The following is a 15,393-nucleotide window of genomic DNA, read 5'->3' as shown; positions in this document are numbered from 1 at the left end:
TCTGCTGAAGCAGGCAGTCGAATCTAGCAGACCCTGGATCAAGTGTGGTTGGTCCAGGCAATCTTTCAGATGTTCCAGCAGATGAGGCCATATGGCCCCATGGTTCAGGCCTCCTCCCTTGTCCTGGAGAGGTGATCTGTGCAGCTGCTGAAGAGGTCTGGAGAAGTGGGGGAGTGAAGAGCTCTTTGTCTGTGCTGTTACTTATCTGTTAGGAGGGGTCACAGCTGACCTCCTGTTGGGAAAAAGGGTCCTCAGGAGGAGAGAGAGAGAGGATAGAGGCCGTCCTTCTGGCCATGTCTGCAGCAGGACAGAATTCTTTTTGTCACCTCTTTCTTACTGTTCAGGATCCAATCTGAGATCACTATCATGGCATAACAACGGAAATATAAACATTTTCACCCATACAGACACACATAACTGATGCTCACAAATACAGATGAACTGCACCCGACCAGTCTCAAATGTCTGCATATATGTGTCTCGTGTTATTTGTGCTTCTCGTACACTGAGGGTTTTTTTTGTCGGATGATTCACTCTTCATTTGTGAGAGCATAAATTGTCCAGCATCTGTCTTTTTTTCTCCCTTCACTTCCCCCATGTTGTTGTAATCTTCCTTCAACAGTTCAAAGGGCAGCGCCTTGTGGACACAGTAGTGTCCTTGGCAGCATGGCCTCAGTGAACCGTCTCCCCCCCGAAATGTTTGTGATGTTTATGGTGATGGTACTGAAACAGCAATTTCCCTCTGGGATTATTAAAGTATATCTTATTCTGATTCTGATTCTGATGAGAATACCCCACTCCACCCGATCAAAGGCCTTTTCCGCATCAAAGAAGGCCGGGTCCGGACAAGCCTTCCCTCTATGCATTATATGCATAAGTTTCTTCATATATTCTCCAGAACATCTATTCCTGATAAAGCCAACCTGATCTCCATCAATGATCAAACGTAGTATTTTTTTCTACTTGTAAAGCCAGTATCTTGGTCAAAATTTTATAATCTGACCCCAAGAGGCTGACGGGGTGGTAATTTGCTGGGTCGGAGATACCTCTTTCTTTTTTAGGAATTAAGGATATTAGTACCTCGTTAAATAAACTTGGTAGGGACCACTAATCAAATGCTTCTAAGTAAACCTTTTGCAAAATTGGAGTCAAAATATCTGTGTAATTTTTAGAATATTCAACCAGATAGCCATCCATGCCTGGAAATTTACCACTCTTCATAGAGAAAATGGCTGCTTTTTTCTCTACTTCCGTTATAGGCGCATCAAGCTTTTCCTTTTGAACAGCTGTCAATTTTGGCAATTCCAGATCTGAAAAAACAAATCCACACCTGCCTCATTAAACTGTCGTGAGCGTGTATATATAGTCTGCTATAAATTCTGGTTAATTTATTTATCTTGATGATGTTATTAATTGGTCCCCACCCTTCTAAAATTTAGATCTTAGTCGAAACAATCCATATTCAGGTTTCCCGTTTTAAATTTTATGTATTGAAAGTTATTTTTACAACGTTTCTTATATTTATCATTTGAAAAGATTTTTGCCAAATTTTTCTGTAAGGTTTTATTTCCTTTTCCATCATCATTAATTTATTTTCTTTTTTGTGTGTTTTGGCAATGTGGCAATAAGAATTGTTGTCTTATTGCTAAAAAGAGCCTAACAGATTTTACTTTCACAAGTGGAGCCTTACTGCTTTGGTCATAGCGTTCCACTTGATTTATATATGCAGTAAACTTTATTAGAATTTATGCTGGGACAATTTCATGTTAAATGAACTCTGAGACAGGAAGGTAGAAGAGGGGAAAAATGAGAGAAAGAGATGAGACAAAATGCCCAAAGGAACAAAGGATGAAAGAGAAAGAGGAGAGAAAAGGGAGAGAGCAATACAACGTCTGCTTCTTCGCCTGCAAAGAGAGATATAGAACAGATAACAACAGCAAAACCAGCCGATAAACTATTACAGGTACAAACAAACAACGCCTTGATACCGTCACTGAAGAATATACAGTATTATTTAATATGAAATGTATAAAGTGACAACTAAAGATAATAGGGGTTTTCTGTATAGAAGTGAATTTTTAAATACCTGGATCCAAGCACCTGTAGGTGTTAGACTGCACTTGTGTATGTAAGGTTTATCCATGAAAAAAATCCTTAATAGTGGTTGTGAGATGCCAAAGACCTGCCCCCCAGAGTGCTGAAGCAGACGCCAGGGGAACCAGAACCCCAGATGCCCAAAAGGACCCCCAGAGCAAAGGTGCCCAAGAGGGGCCAACACAGAGAAAGCTGCCTCCCCCATCCCAGGGAAGAGGAGAGACAGGCCCCAGGAAACCTACCAACAGTCACAATGCCGAAGCCCCCGGGAAGAAAAATTGGATTCTCTGAATTAGGAGCATATATGTTACACAGTTCAATTCTAATCCCAATTAATAAAGGCATCTACACAAATGAAACATCCTTCCCGGTCACTATTTTTTTTAGTAGTTCAAAAATTAGCTTTTTATTTGTAAGAATCATGACACAGTTTCTTTTACTGGAATATCAGCTATGTAATACTGTCACAACCAATTCCTTTAAAAATTTTGTGCTTCTTCCGCCCCTGCTACATGCGATCCCTGAATGAGTGCTATGTCTGTGTTTTCTGTTTACAAATATGAAAGAACCTTCCTCCTCTTAATTGGATCTCCGCATCCCTTTATATTCCAAGATATAATTTTAATGTTTCCAGACATTTCAGATAAATAGAATAAATACTGTAAGCGGTGGGTTGAAATGTATAGCCATTTAACACAATCATTTGACATATAAAATGCTGTCTGAAAGAACAATGTAAACAGAAACAAAACACAGCCTAACCACGCCAGACAAAGAGAACTCCCAACACTACCGTCCTCCCCAACCCAACCATCCAGAACTTTAGTTTGAGTTTCCTCAATTTACTTGGTCCGTGAAACAAGCGCAAGACGACCAAGGGCCTGTTCCATGTAAAAGCCCCCAAACCATCATTACTAGCCTTACAGAGTTTTCAGATACATACATACATACTTCCTGCGGTCTTAAGATGCCTGCTTCAAAAATCTTTCAGCTGCATCCCCATCAGTGAAGGTTTTCCTCGGCCCGTTCCATGTAAACATGAGCACAGTGAGGTAGACCATCTTGTGCTTCACATGTAGCTCTTGGAGACGCTTGTTCACCAGGCCGAACGATTCTCCCTGGCCAATCCGTAAAAATCTTCTCTCTGGCAGAAGAAAGTAAAAAGCACACCAAAAACATCCTTGGAGGTTTGGTTAGATATGGAGCAAGTCTGCTTAGGACACTGTGTCCACGCTCCACCTCAAATTCAGTGTCCTTTCAGCCAAAAGCGTCTGCAGGGATCTTCTGTGCATATTGTGCCATGTTCCCTGGGTGTTTGAGACCCTCTTTGAGATTCACCGAGTAGACATTATTTCTTCAACTATGATTTTCCAAATCTTCCACTCATGCCCACAATGCTTCAACTTTCTTGTCACATTTATGCAACTTGCTCTTAGCCTGATTGTTGTCATCCTCCAGATCCGAAATGCTCAGTTCCACTTCGCTCCTCCGCACCTGAATACTCTCCACCGATTCTATTATGTTTGCAGTTTCATATTTTCCTTTCATATAATTTTCATTAGGTTACGTTTTTAGTGAGACTAATGTGCCTACTGGTTATTGTTGCTATTTTGCGAGACTTTTATTTTGACAACCTGCTAGACAGGAAGTTGTCAGAATCGTAGTTGCGGGAGTCAGTTTGAGCCTGCCTACAGCGAAGACGGCTGCTTTCGTCTTCCACTCCTAATTTGTTACAGTTTGTTTCCATGTTTGTTCAAGTAACATCTGTAAGTGCTTTTGCAATTGGACATATTTCTAGTATCTTTTAGCTAATTTTAATTCATGTACAATTCTTGACGTATATTTTGTAAATGTTTGTATTTCAGTTTCACAAAGTAAAATATTCAGTAAATTCACAACAAAGAATCAGCTTCTGTGCAGTTGCTGAGTATCTGTTTAGCTGCTTAGATAGCTAACTCTTAGTGAGTCTAAGACAGTGAAAAGACGGCATCACAACAAGCACGGAGCGGCGCTGTTTCAAAGCTAAGTGGCAAATGAACTCACAAGTGGTTTACATATACTGAACCGTCTTTCAAGCGCTCTTTAAATCATGGAGCACAGACCATCAGCAAGATTTGAGACCCAATCATTTGCATCTTATGGTGCCCAAGCTTCAGTTAGCTCCAGATCTAGCATTGCATTTTTGCAAGCCAAGGCAAAAGCCGAGGCAGCTCAAACTAGAGCAACATTCATGAAAAAGGAAGCAGAAATTAAACTGGAGCAAGCACGTCTGCAAGCCGCACTGGACTCGCTCAGAGCAGATGAAGAGCTAGAAACAGCAAGAGCTGAAATGCAGACACTAGAAGCTGGATTAATGGAAATGGGCTATGACATAAGCAGTAATGCCTCTGTTTCAGATCTAGAAGAAGATAGAAAGCAGCTTGTTTCCAAATATGTGCTGGAACAAAGGAGTGTTAATACAGGTGCCACACCATATCAGATGAGGAATGCAGATGCATGGTAGTCGCCAAAGAAGGCGACTACCCAACAACAGCCTATGACCGGCTCATGTCTCTACAACGGTCATTGGACAAGAAGCCTGCCATGAAGTCGCACTTCTTGGGCTTCATGGAGAACATGCTCAAGCGACAATATGCAGAGATTGCACCGCCACTCCAAGGAAACAAAGAGTGCTGTTACCTACCTCTGTTCGGAGTCTACCATCCGAAAAAGCCGGGCAAGATCCGCATAGTTTTCGATTCCAGTGCAGCCTATGACAGAGTGTCACTCAACGACGTCCTCATTACAGGCCCCGACCTCAACAACAGCCTAGTGGGCGTGCTCATGAGGTTCAGGAAAGAAGCGGTGGCTGTCACAGCCGACACTGAGCATATGTTTCATTGCTTTGTGGTGAAAGAAGACCACAGAGACTTCCTTCGCTTTCTGTGGTACCAGAACAATGACATGGCAAGTGAAGTCAGTGAATGTCTAATGAGAGTCCACACCTTCGGAAACAGTCCCTCAACCACCATCGCCATATACGGCTTACGAAGGGCTCCTGAAGAGAAGGGGAAGCAGAGTTTGGTCCTGCAGTGTGAAGATTTGTTGAACGTGAGTTTTATGTGGATGATGGGCTGGAATCGTTCAGCACTGAAGAAGAAGCCATCAGTGTTGTAAAGCAAACTCAACAAATGCTTGCAGGCTCGAACATCAGGTTACAACAAGCTCACTTCCAATCAGCCCGCAGTCCTGGAAGCTTTTCTGCTTAATGATCTTGCTCAAAATATTGAAGATTTGGGTCTCCTTGCGGATGACCTGCCTATGCAACGCAGTCTGGGATTGTCCTGGAACATCGCGATATACACGTTTACTTTCCAAATCACCTGTGAGCAGAAACCCTTTACACGAAGGGGGGTGCTGTTGACTGTGAACAGTGTCTACGACCCACTAGGGTTCCTAGCCCCAGTCACCATTCAGGGTAGACTGCTCTTGAGAGTGCTCACCAGCCTAGTATTCGACTGGGACTCACCTCTCCCACACAACATGGAAGCTGAGTGGATGAAACGGAGAGACTTATTGCAAGACCTTGAAGAACTTCAGATCCCACTTGTCTACACACCCATTTCTACATCAGGGGCTCAGCGAAAGGAGCTTTGCGTGTTTGCTGATGCATCAGTGAAAGTTGTGGCCGCAGTGGCATACATCAGAGTCTCATCTCAAGAGGGGCATGTAGAGACTGGCTTTGTGTATGGGAAAGTGAAGTTGGCGCCTCACACTGATCTGACAATTCCGAGGCTGGAACTCTGCGTGGCAGTGCTTGCCGTGGAGATGGCAGAGATGATAACTACAGAGATGGATGTGACATTTGACCAAATAGTATACTACACTGACGGCAAGGTAGTGTTAGGCTACCTCCATAACCAAAAGCAAACGTTTTACGTCTATGTGCACAACAGAGTCCAACGCATACAGCACTCGCCATGCTCTGGACAATGGAGATACGTACCTTTGGACTTGAATCCAGTGGACCACGGCCCTCGCTCTGTGCCAGCGGCTCTTCTCAGCAGCACAACATGGCTTAAAGGACCAGCCTTTCTCACCAAGCCATCTCCGTTCCCACTCTGAGCCTAAAGGGACTTACGACTTTGTCGATCCTGAGACAGACTGAAATATGTCCCCAGGTGACAGCAAACATTGTGCACATTCCTGAAGATGCTGTCCAGCCCGAGCACTTTGAGCGCTTTTCCAAGTTAAGCACTCTGATCAGAGCAATAGCGCACTTGATCCACATTGCTCGCACCTTTTCTCACCCTACTCCCACTAACAGCTGCAGAGGTTGGCACATCTGCGAATCCTCGGTGGAAGAGATGGCACACGCCAAAGTGTGCATACTGAAGAGCGTTCAGAGAGAGTGCTTTCACGAAGAGATCGAATGCATTCAAGAGGGCTTAAACGTTGTCCCTTCAAGCAGCTTGTGCAAACTGAATCCCATTCTCGACTCCGATGGATTGTTGAGAGTTGGAGGACGTATAAAGCACTCAGGCCTAGAGTTAAATGACAAAAATCCCATCATTGTCCCCTGCCGTCATTACCTGTCAGTGCTTATCATACGCCACTACCATGAATCGGTGAAACACCAGGGCAGACATATTACAGAAGGTGCCATCAGGTCAGCAGGCTTCTGGATAGTTGGTGCAAAATGAAGCATTACCAGTCTTCTGTTTAAGTGTGTGACATGCAAGAAGATGCGGGGAAAAACAGAACGCCAACAGATGGGAGACTTACCAGAGGAGCGGCTTGAGGTAGCTCCACCCTTCACATACGTCGGTGTTGACATATTCGGGCCATGGGAGGTTACTTCACGGCGTACTAGAAGAGGACAAGCCAATTCCAAGAGATGGGCAGTGATGTTTTCATGTATGTGTACGCAAGCAGTGCACATTGAGTTGATAGAGACTATGTCCGCTAGTAGTTTCATCAACACTTTGAGAGGTCTCTTCGCCATCCGAGGTCCTGCACGACAGATTCGTTCTGACTGCGGAACGAAATTTGTAGGTGCTTCACGAGAATTGCAAATGTCCAGCACTGCTTCATGCTCAGATAGCGTAGAGCGATACCTCAGTAACCAGAACTGCACCTGGGTGTTGAATCCGCCCTATTCATCCCATATGGGTGGAGCCTGGGAGCGGATGATTGGGATCGCCAGGCACATTCTTGACTGTATGCTCCAAGAGCAAAGAACACAGTTGACACATGAGGTCTTGTCTACACTCATGGCCAAAGTAGCTGCAGTGATAAATGCTCGACCACTCATCCCAGTATCGTCAGACCCAGAGTCAACTTTGATCCTCACTTCATCCATGCTCCTTACCTTGAAGACGGGGTCAGCACCTCCTCCTCCTGGTAACTTTGAGGGTGGGGCCAGATACAAGGAAGAATGGAAGAGAGTCCAAAATCTGGTAGACATCTTCTGGAGCAAGTGCAGGCGCGAGTACCTTCACACGTTGCAACTCAGACACAAGTGGCAGGACAAGAAGCCCAGCTTGAAATGTGGGGACGTAGTCAAAGATTCTCAATCCAAGAGAAATGAGTGGCCCATCGCTATCATCACAAAGACTTTCCCAGGGCAAGATGGACTAGTCCGGAAAGTCGAGATGACTAGTGCAAAGGATGGAGGCAAAAAGACTTATTCTCATCCCGTCACAGAAGTAGCCCTGCTTCTGTTCCGAAGAATGCACTAGCAATGTTGATAGTTAAATGTGGGTTCTTACAGACCCCAGGCGGAGAGTGTTATGTTTGCAGTTTCATATTTTCCCTTCATGTAATTTTCATTAGGTTACGTTTTTAGATAGACTAATGTGCCTACTGGTTATTGTTGCTATTTTGCGAGACTTTTATTTTGACAACCCGCTAGACAGGAAGATGTCAGAATCGTAGTTGCGGGAGTCAGTTTGAGCCTGCCTACAGTGAAGACGGCTGCTTTCGTCTTCCACTCCTAATTTGTTACAGTTTGTTTCCATGTTTGTTCAAGCAAGGTCTGTAAGTATTCTGTTTTTTTGGAATTGGACATATTTCTAGTATATTTTAGCCAATTTTAATTAATGTACAATTCTTGACTTATATTTTGTATATGTTTGTATTTCAGTTTCACAAAGTAAAATATTCAGTTAATTCACAACAAAGAATCGTCATTCTGTGGAGTTGCTGTGTATCTGTTTAGCTGTTTGGATAGCTAACTCTTAGTGAGTCCAAGACAGATTCCTTTAGGTCTTCAGTTGTCTTTTTAATAGTGGTTACATCGACCACCACCGTCATCAGGATGTTATTAATTTTCTTCAGCTGTTTGTGTAATGTCACATCAGTGCTCTCATCTTGTGTACTGCATTCATTCACCGGGAGTGTGACATTAGTATCTGTGTTTGCTTCTTCAGATAGTTGAGGCGGTGTGGCTGCGCTAGCTTGTTTCTCAGTAGTTAGCCTCGTAGCAGTTGCTCCTTTGAAAAAGGGTCCTTTACCGGTGTTTGAAATTTTCGCCTAACGTTTCCAATCAGCAACATGCTAAGAAATATGACCTTAACTCGAAGTGTGCATTGCAAAAAGTATGGAAATAAATACGCGTTTCAGGATCTCAACTAATGTGCGGCAATTTCTCTTGACTGTCCAACGTGACAGAAGATTTTTATTAAATGGAAATAATCACAGTTGTTTGGAAAAACAAAAACAGCAAATACAACATCTGTTGAACTGCAGATGAGATGTATTATCCTGTAGTCTTCAGCTGGAAGGTTTTTCATGTAAAAGTTAGCAATTTTTTGTTTTGTTTTTTACGTTGCTGCTAATATCCTTCTCTAATAATAAACACTAATCACTATTCAAAGCTTTACTACTGTACACAGGGGGAAATGAAAGAGAAGTAGTTTCACCATCTCTGTTAAACTGGCTAATTCAGTGCCTTATTTCTCTTTGGCAGGGATAATGGAAAAAATTGTCATAAATTGTAGTGTAATTTCCTGTTTTTTTTTTAACTGCAAACAGAATCAAGACTGGAAAGTACAACTTGAATTTTGTTTTCTCCCTGACATATCCTGATATTAATTGTTATAAGTAAAAAATTGTAGTATTAGTAATAGAAGTATAAGTAGTAGAGTACTATTTATAGAAGGATTTTTATTTATAAGTGTCTTTATTTGTGCATTTCCACAGGGGGACAGTGGGGGTCCTCTTGCATGTGAAGACTCTTCTGTGTGGAAGCTTGTTGGGACAACTAGTTGGGGGATTGGCTGCGCTGCAAGAAACAAACCAGGTGTTTACACTCGCATTACAAAGCCACTCAGTTGGATTCGTCTACAGATGGAGGTGAATATATAAGAAAATGTGGTCTGTTTCAGGTAAAGTCTTGTATGTGAACCTTAAGTCCCAGAGAAAATTTTGGACGCAGTACACTAAATATTAGCATTCAATTATTTCTGATCAGATTCTTAGTCTTCTGTGTCATGGCAACTATAACAGTCTTGAATCAAAGGTAACATTTGTCGTTGCCATTCATAACATCTAACCTAACTTTTCAAAACAGGAAACTGGGTCACACCTCTAAACTACAAAACATGTGAAGAGCCAATAAAGAAAGTAAATTGAAGTCAATAAAGAATCCTACTTTAACAACAAAACAAGAATGTGCTGCATTTGATACAGTTGATCACAATATCCTTAAAAGACTTGAGTACAAGCTTTGGGTCGTGACCGAAAGAACGAGATCCCGGATACATAAGGCCGAAATGAGTTTTCTCTGTTGTGTGTCTGGGCTCTCCCTTAGAGATAGGGTGAGGAGCTCAGTCATCCGGGGAGGACTCAGAGTAGAGCCGCTGCTCTTCCACATTGAGAGGAGCCAGTTGAGGTGGCTCGGGCATCTGGTGAGGATGCCTCCTGGATGCCTCCCTGGTGAGGTGTTCTGGGCACGTCCCACCGGGAGGAGGCCCAGGGGAAGACCCAGGACACGCTGGAAGGACTATGTCTCTCGGCTGGCCTGGGAACACCTTGGGATTCCCCTGGAGAAGCTGGCCCATGTGGCTGGGGAGAGGGACGTCTGGGCCTCCCTACTGAAGCTGCTACCCCCGCGACCCGACCCCGGATAAGCAGAAGACGATGGATAGATGGATGAAAAAAGGAAAGTTTTAAGATTAGTCTTAAAAGTAGACAGGGTGTCTACCTCACGGAACAAAACTGGGAGTTGGTTCCACAGGAGAAGATCCTGATAGCTAAAATATCTGCCTCCCATTCTTCTTTTAGAGACTTTAGGAAGGTCGTAATTTGACCTCATTTTTGATGTTTACAGCATTGGTATTTGATCGAACTACTCCTAGAGATTTTGAGTGAGCGGCTTGAAACTCGGGCAGTCTGATCATAAGGCATGGCCAATTAAAAGTTATCAAAACGGTGAGTTTTTGAGCATGCTCAAGGGGCGTTGGCAGAGGTTAAAGTTCACCTATTCGCCACAAAAAATAAAAGTGTTATATCTCCTACACAGAAACACACAGGGGCACCAAACTTTCCGTGATTGATCATCATCAGGTCTTCTACCACATCCAATGATCAAATTATGACATAATTTAGGCCACGCCCCCTGACAACAGGAAGTGCCATGTTTTGCTGTAAACGGTCGCTATGTTACCCCTCTCAGCTAATCAACATGAAACTGTATCCAGAGACAGAAGACATGTTGGTGTGTTGTGGATTCCAGCCCCAAGTGGATTCGATGGAGCAGGAGGGCATGGCGGTGTGGCGAAGTCACCTCAAACGCTGCTGTCATACGTTTGGCTCTGAATTCCACAGTTTTGGGCCATCTTTACTCTTCCACTCTACCTTAATTATTCATCTAAGGGTTTTTTAAATTGATAATCACTTTAATGGATGAAAATAAGTGGAATGCGGTACCGCGCGCGAGCTATTTTTAGAAACACAACGTCACAATGACGTCACATCACGTGGTACGCAGTGGGACAAACTCCTGAAACCCGCCGCTGCTTTGCTTTAAAAGAGACATGCGTTAGCCTAGGTTTTACTCGGTAAACGACTGCTTTTTCCAAATCTAAGACCATGGTTTTTAAACATTGTTGCTATGGAACGTGCAACAGCGACTCGAGGTACGCTGATCGGCCGCATATGAAGGATGTTTTCTTCAAGACTGCCAAGGAGAAATGTGTGCGCTGGGACCGGGGCGGTCGGCCTACACAACAGTTCAACCCGGAAAAAGTTACCAAATTCAAGTACATATGTAGCAAGCATTTTGTCGGAGGAAAGGGCACAACCGAATAACATCCTGACCCAATTCCAGCGACATCAAGTCAAGGTAAGAGTATTTTGGTGGCCGACATGTTAATAATGAAGCGCCTGCTACCATGATCGCATATAGGCTATCATGGTAGCAGGCGCTAACATGATAGCCTGCTACCAGGATAGCTTACTCAAAAACATTTCAAATGAGACAAACATTAAACATATACCCATTCCTGGACGGTGATTGCAAACAACAACAAAAAAAAAAACGGCCGACACTGCCATGACCGCCGCGCAGGAAAAAAAAACAAAGCTTACCGTTCATCATCTCGGCCAGTTTTCCAGTCTTTTTAAGCCCTCGAACCTCAAGCCATCGTTTGAGCTGAAGGTTGGTGTGTTCTTCGACAGTGCGACCAGTAAACCGTGCGCCTGGGACATCGTCTTGGGAAAGTTTAACGGCTGTAAAGTCGGTCATATCGCTGTTTCTGTTGCGCTTGTAATAGCTGGGTTATCCGTGCTTTCTCTCCTGTATGCCCTACCTAAGCGGCAAAAGGGGCGTTGCTCTTGAGACGGTGACGTCACGTGCGCGGTACCGCATTAGCAAGATTACATTATTGTAATTGAAAAAGGATTTTTAAGCCAAAATCTCTTGGTTTTTACAGAAGGCACAAGATTAAAAAGTAGTTTGAAGAAAAAAATTATCCTTATCAACAATTAATCAAACAAAATTTTTTTTATTTCCAGAAAGGATATGTATACAGAAAATGAGATAAAAAAGACCCAAGGACTTAAGAACAGTTTGGTATGGTTCAAGTGATAAAGGATTTTTGAATATATTTTAACAAGATAAATTTTGTTGAGAGAAAAAACAACTTTAAAGTAAGTTAAACCAATGAACATGTATGGTGAAATTAAGCTATAAGCCTATAATAGAACTGTAAGACTTGACAAATAATATTGTTCTCTTCTACAACACCTTCAACTTCATGATGACAATGATAATGAGTTTACAAATGTCAACCTTCTGGGCAAATATGACAATGATTTTGTTGATGTCTAAATGAATGTCCTTGTGAACATTCATTTAGACATCAACAATGTCCTTGTGGACATACATAAGTAGCAAAGTCACAAACCTTTCCTGTCCCATAGTCGACCTTAGCAAAGTTTTCACTGCTTTAAGGCCCGAGTTAGCACGTTCCACAGAGGCACTTGTAACAGGTATAACTGTCAGAAGGTGAAGAATCATAGAAATGTTTGGGTAGCACTTCATATTTGTTATCCTTAGAATTTCAGGGAAGGGACTTCCGGTGACGTCATGCTGCAGACAGTAGCATAAAACAAGGCTCTGCCGGCTAATTGCTAATTTCCTAACAAAACTACTTAAAACTCTGCAAATTTATACAAACTCAATATGGCAAGTTCTTTGAGAGGCAAAGGCTCAAAACAGGATCTCACGGGCGACAAAAACGAAAACTCGAGGCAACTAACGTTAAGGAAGACCTCGAGTGGCACAGCAAGTGATAGCCCTAGCAACCACAACTCTAAAATACTAGCTGAATTGGAGAAACTAAGGGAAGAAAAGACACAAGCAGACCAGGCAGTCGCTGACTAAATTTGAATCCTCCACACAAGAACTCAAAGGAAAAATTACCAAACTTGAAAAGAGAACCAGAGCACTTCAGAGGACACCAGGATGCAATAGTTTTTAAACCTAGTATGTTTTCATAAAAGAGACCATTCTAAGTTTTAACTAGAAAATTTCTGAAGAAATTTAGCAAGGCGCCTGCCACTTGGTGCGTACTGTACCGTCAGAAATAGCAACAGGAAGCAACACTGCGCATTTAAGCTTCCTACGGTCTTCACAGCCCCCGCAGCGGCCGTCGAAAGGTGCCATGTTAAGTCAATGGACCTCCTAGGAGCCTCTTGCTAGCAGCGTTGTCATGGAGACTTACTGACAGCTGCAGCCCTCTCTCTGTCTGTAAAGGCAGAAGAACCCTGGCTAAGCAGAAGTTGATAGGACCTTCCTAAAGCTACTTCTGGTTGGCAACATGCTAACGGTTAGCCGCTAGCATGGTTGTGTTAAGTATCACTGGGTGATTGTACTCTGTCAGTTTGGTCCAAATCCTGTAAAGGGATGTGCCTCAAATAGGGAGAAAATACGTCATTTATAACATTGCCATGGTAACTCAAAATGGCGGGTGGTACAAAAAAATACTTAATGGGATCAGCACACGTTTTAATATACACACTATAGGGATTATAACAAAAATCTTAGTCTCGCACGCCAGGTTTCGATCCCACAACCTCTTGCATGCAAAGCCTGCACTCTCCCTCTGAGCTATACTGTAGCACCATATATGGGCATGCAGTATTGGGACCATAAGGGGTTTGGTCCCCCATTGAAAAGCATTGGATGTTTGACACCTCATAGCTTTGAGATGCTTTATGCGACGTAGCCCAAATTTCTTGTGGAGCTTTCTCTCTAAAGGAAGAACAGACTCTGTGAAGCAGAAGTTGGTGAGACCTTCCTAGAGCTACTTCCAGTTAGCAACATGCTAACCGTTAGCCGCTAACATGGTTGAGTTCAGTATCACCGCGTGATTGTACTCTGTCAGTTTGGTCCAAATCCTGTACTGGGAAGTGCCTCAAATAGGGGTGCCAATACTTAATGTCACCAAACGTGACCAAAGTTCATGGGACAGATTGGCCTCCTTTAGCAACTCAGCCTCACCACATCTGGGCCCAGAACTCAACATTTGACCAAAATGATGTGTAGCACCATTTCCCACAGGTGGGTGGTGCTGTATTGGCCAATTGGGTCATGTCTGGGCATCATGCCAGGTCCTGTTGGAAGAAAAGGCCCAATAGGAAAGCATGTAAAATCCAAAATGGGACAGTAAACTGACACATGGCTGAAAGTCACATGAAAATTTTAAAATGTTAAGAGGAAGTGACTGTGCAAATTTCAGATTTCTACATTAATCACAGCAACTGCAGTGAGCGATGAAAGTTGCCATTGTATCTCAATAGAGCGTCTCCCTCTGGCCCTCAGAGTTCCGTCGTCATGGAAACTCACTGACACACCTGCAGCGGCCAGTCTACAGAAGTGCAGACACTTACCTTCAGAGTCTGCCTATTGGGTTATAATGGAGATCTTTGCCTCGAACAACGTTTCATATCTCCTGATCCATAAATGGTAGAGACGTAATTTTTTCTGCGTTTAGTAACGGATAGGGGAAGAAGACTAATAAATAATCCGTTTAGAGGTGAATAGTAATAGGTGCCTCCATGCATTTGCATTGGAGGCAGTGCTGTGCTTCGCACAGCACTGCCTCCTCATTGCAAATGCTATGGCAGGCGCCTAATAAGCCGTTTAGAGGTGAATAGTAATAGGCCCTGCCCATGCATTTGCATGGGCATCATTGCACATGCAAGGCAGGCGCCTAATAAGAATAAAGAGTCTGTTTAGAGGTGCATAGTAATAGGCCCTGCCCATGCATGTGCAATTGCACATGCAAGGCAGGCGCCTAATAAATAGTCCGTTTAGAGGTGAGTAGTAATAGGTGCCTCCATGCATTTGCATGGGTTAGGGTTGCGAAGCACAGCACTGCCTCCCATGCAAATGCATGGAGGCACCTATTACTATTCACCTCTAAACGCGTCTCTATCTTATTAGGCACCTTCCTTTGTGATCCTGTCTAAATCCTGCTTAGTTCAATAATAAAGTCTGATATTACAAAAAAATCACTCTGCTTGTTCTCCCTACTTATGCCCTTGGTGCAAAAGATAAATGAAATCTTTAACAGAAATGTTATTATTAATTCTGAAAATATTATCATGTGAATATAAATACAAAGCATACAGAAAATGCAGCTTTATTAAGTGACCTGGTTTATTTTATTTAGCTTTTAATTTCTTTTCAACATTTAGTTCTACTACTTGGCTTGTGCTTTGGTAGTTTCATGTTTAAAATGACAAAAGAAATATGAAAAAGCTTATGGTGCATCTTCTTTCTGCCTTTCCCCAACGATCAGGGACCTCCTG

The 15,393-nt window shown here is 43.1% G+C and overlaps 1 protein-coding gene across 1 annotated transcript in view; it reads left to right on the top strand.

Annotated features, from left to right (window-relative positions):
* Positions 1–15,393, top strand: part of tmprss3a (transmembrane serine protease 3a) — a 202,925-nt gene that overhangs the window by 166,943 nt on the left and 20,589 nt on the right. Inside the window, exon 13 of the mRNA XM_036138765.1 lies at positions 9,277–9,429. Coding sequence (XP_035994658.1) covers positions 9,277–9,429 — 153 coding nt within the window. The remainder of the gene's footprint in view (positions 1–9,276; positions 9,430–15,393) is intronic.

The sequence above is a fragment of the Fundulus heteroclitus genome, chromosome 7, assembly GCF_011125445.2.
Source record: "Fundulus heteroclitus isolate FHET01 chromosome 7, MU-UCD_Fhet_4.1, whole genome shotgun sequence".
In the NCBI taxonomy this organism is placed as follows: Eukaryota; Metazoa; Chordata; class Actinopteri; order Cyprinodontiformes; family Fundulidae; genus Fundulus; species Fundulus heteroclitus.
The sequence above is the reverse complement of the archived record's forward strand: the minus strand, read 5'-3'. Positions and strand labels throughout refer to the sequence as shown.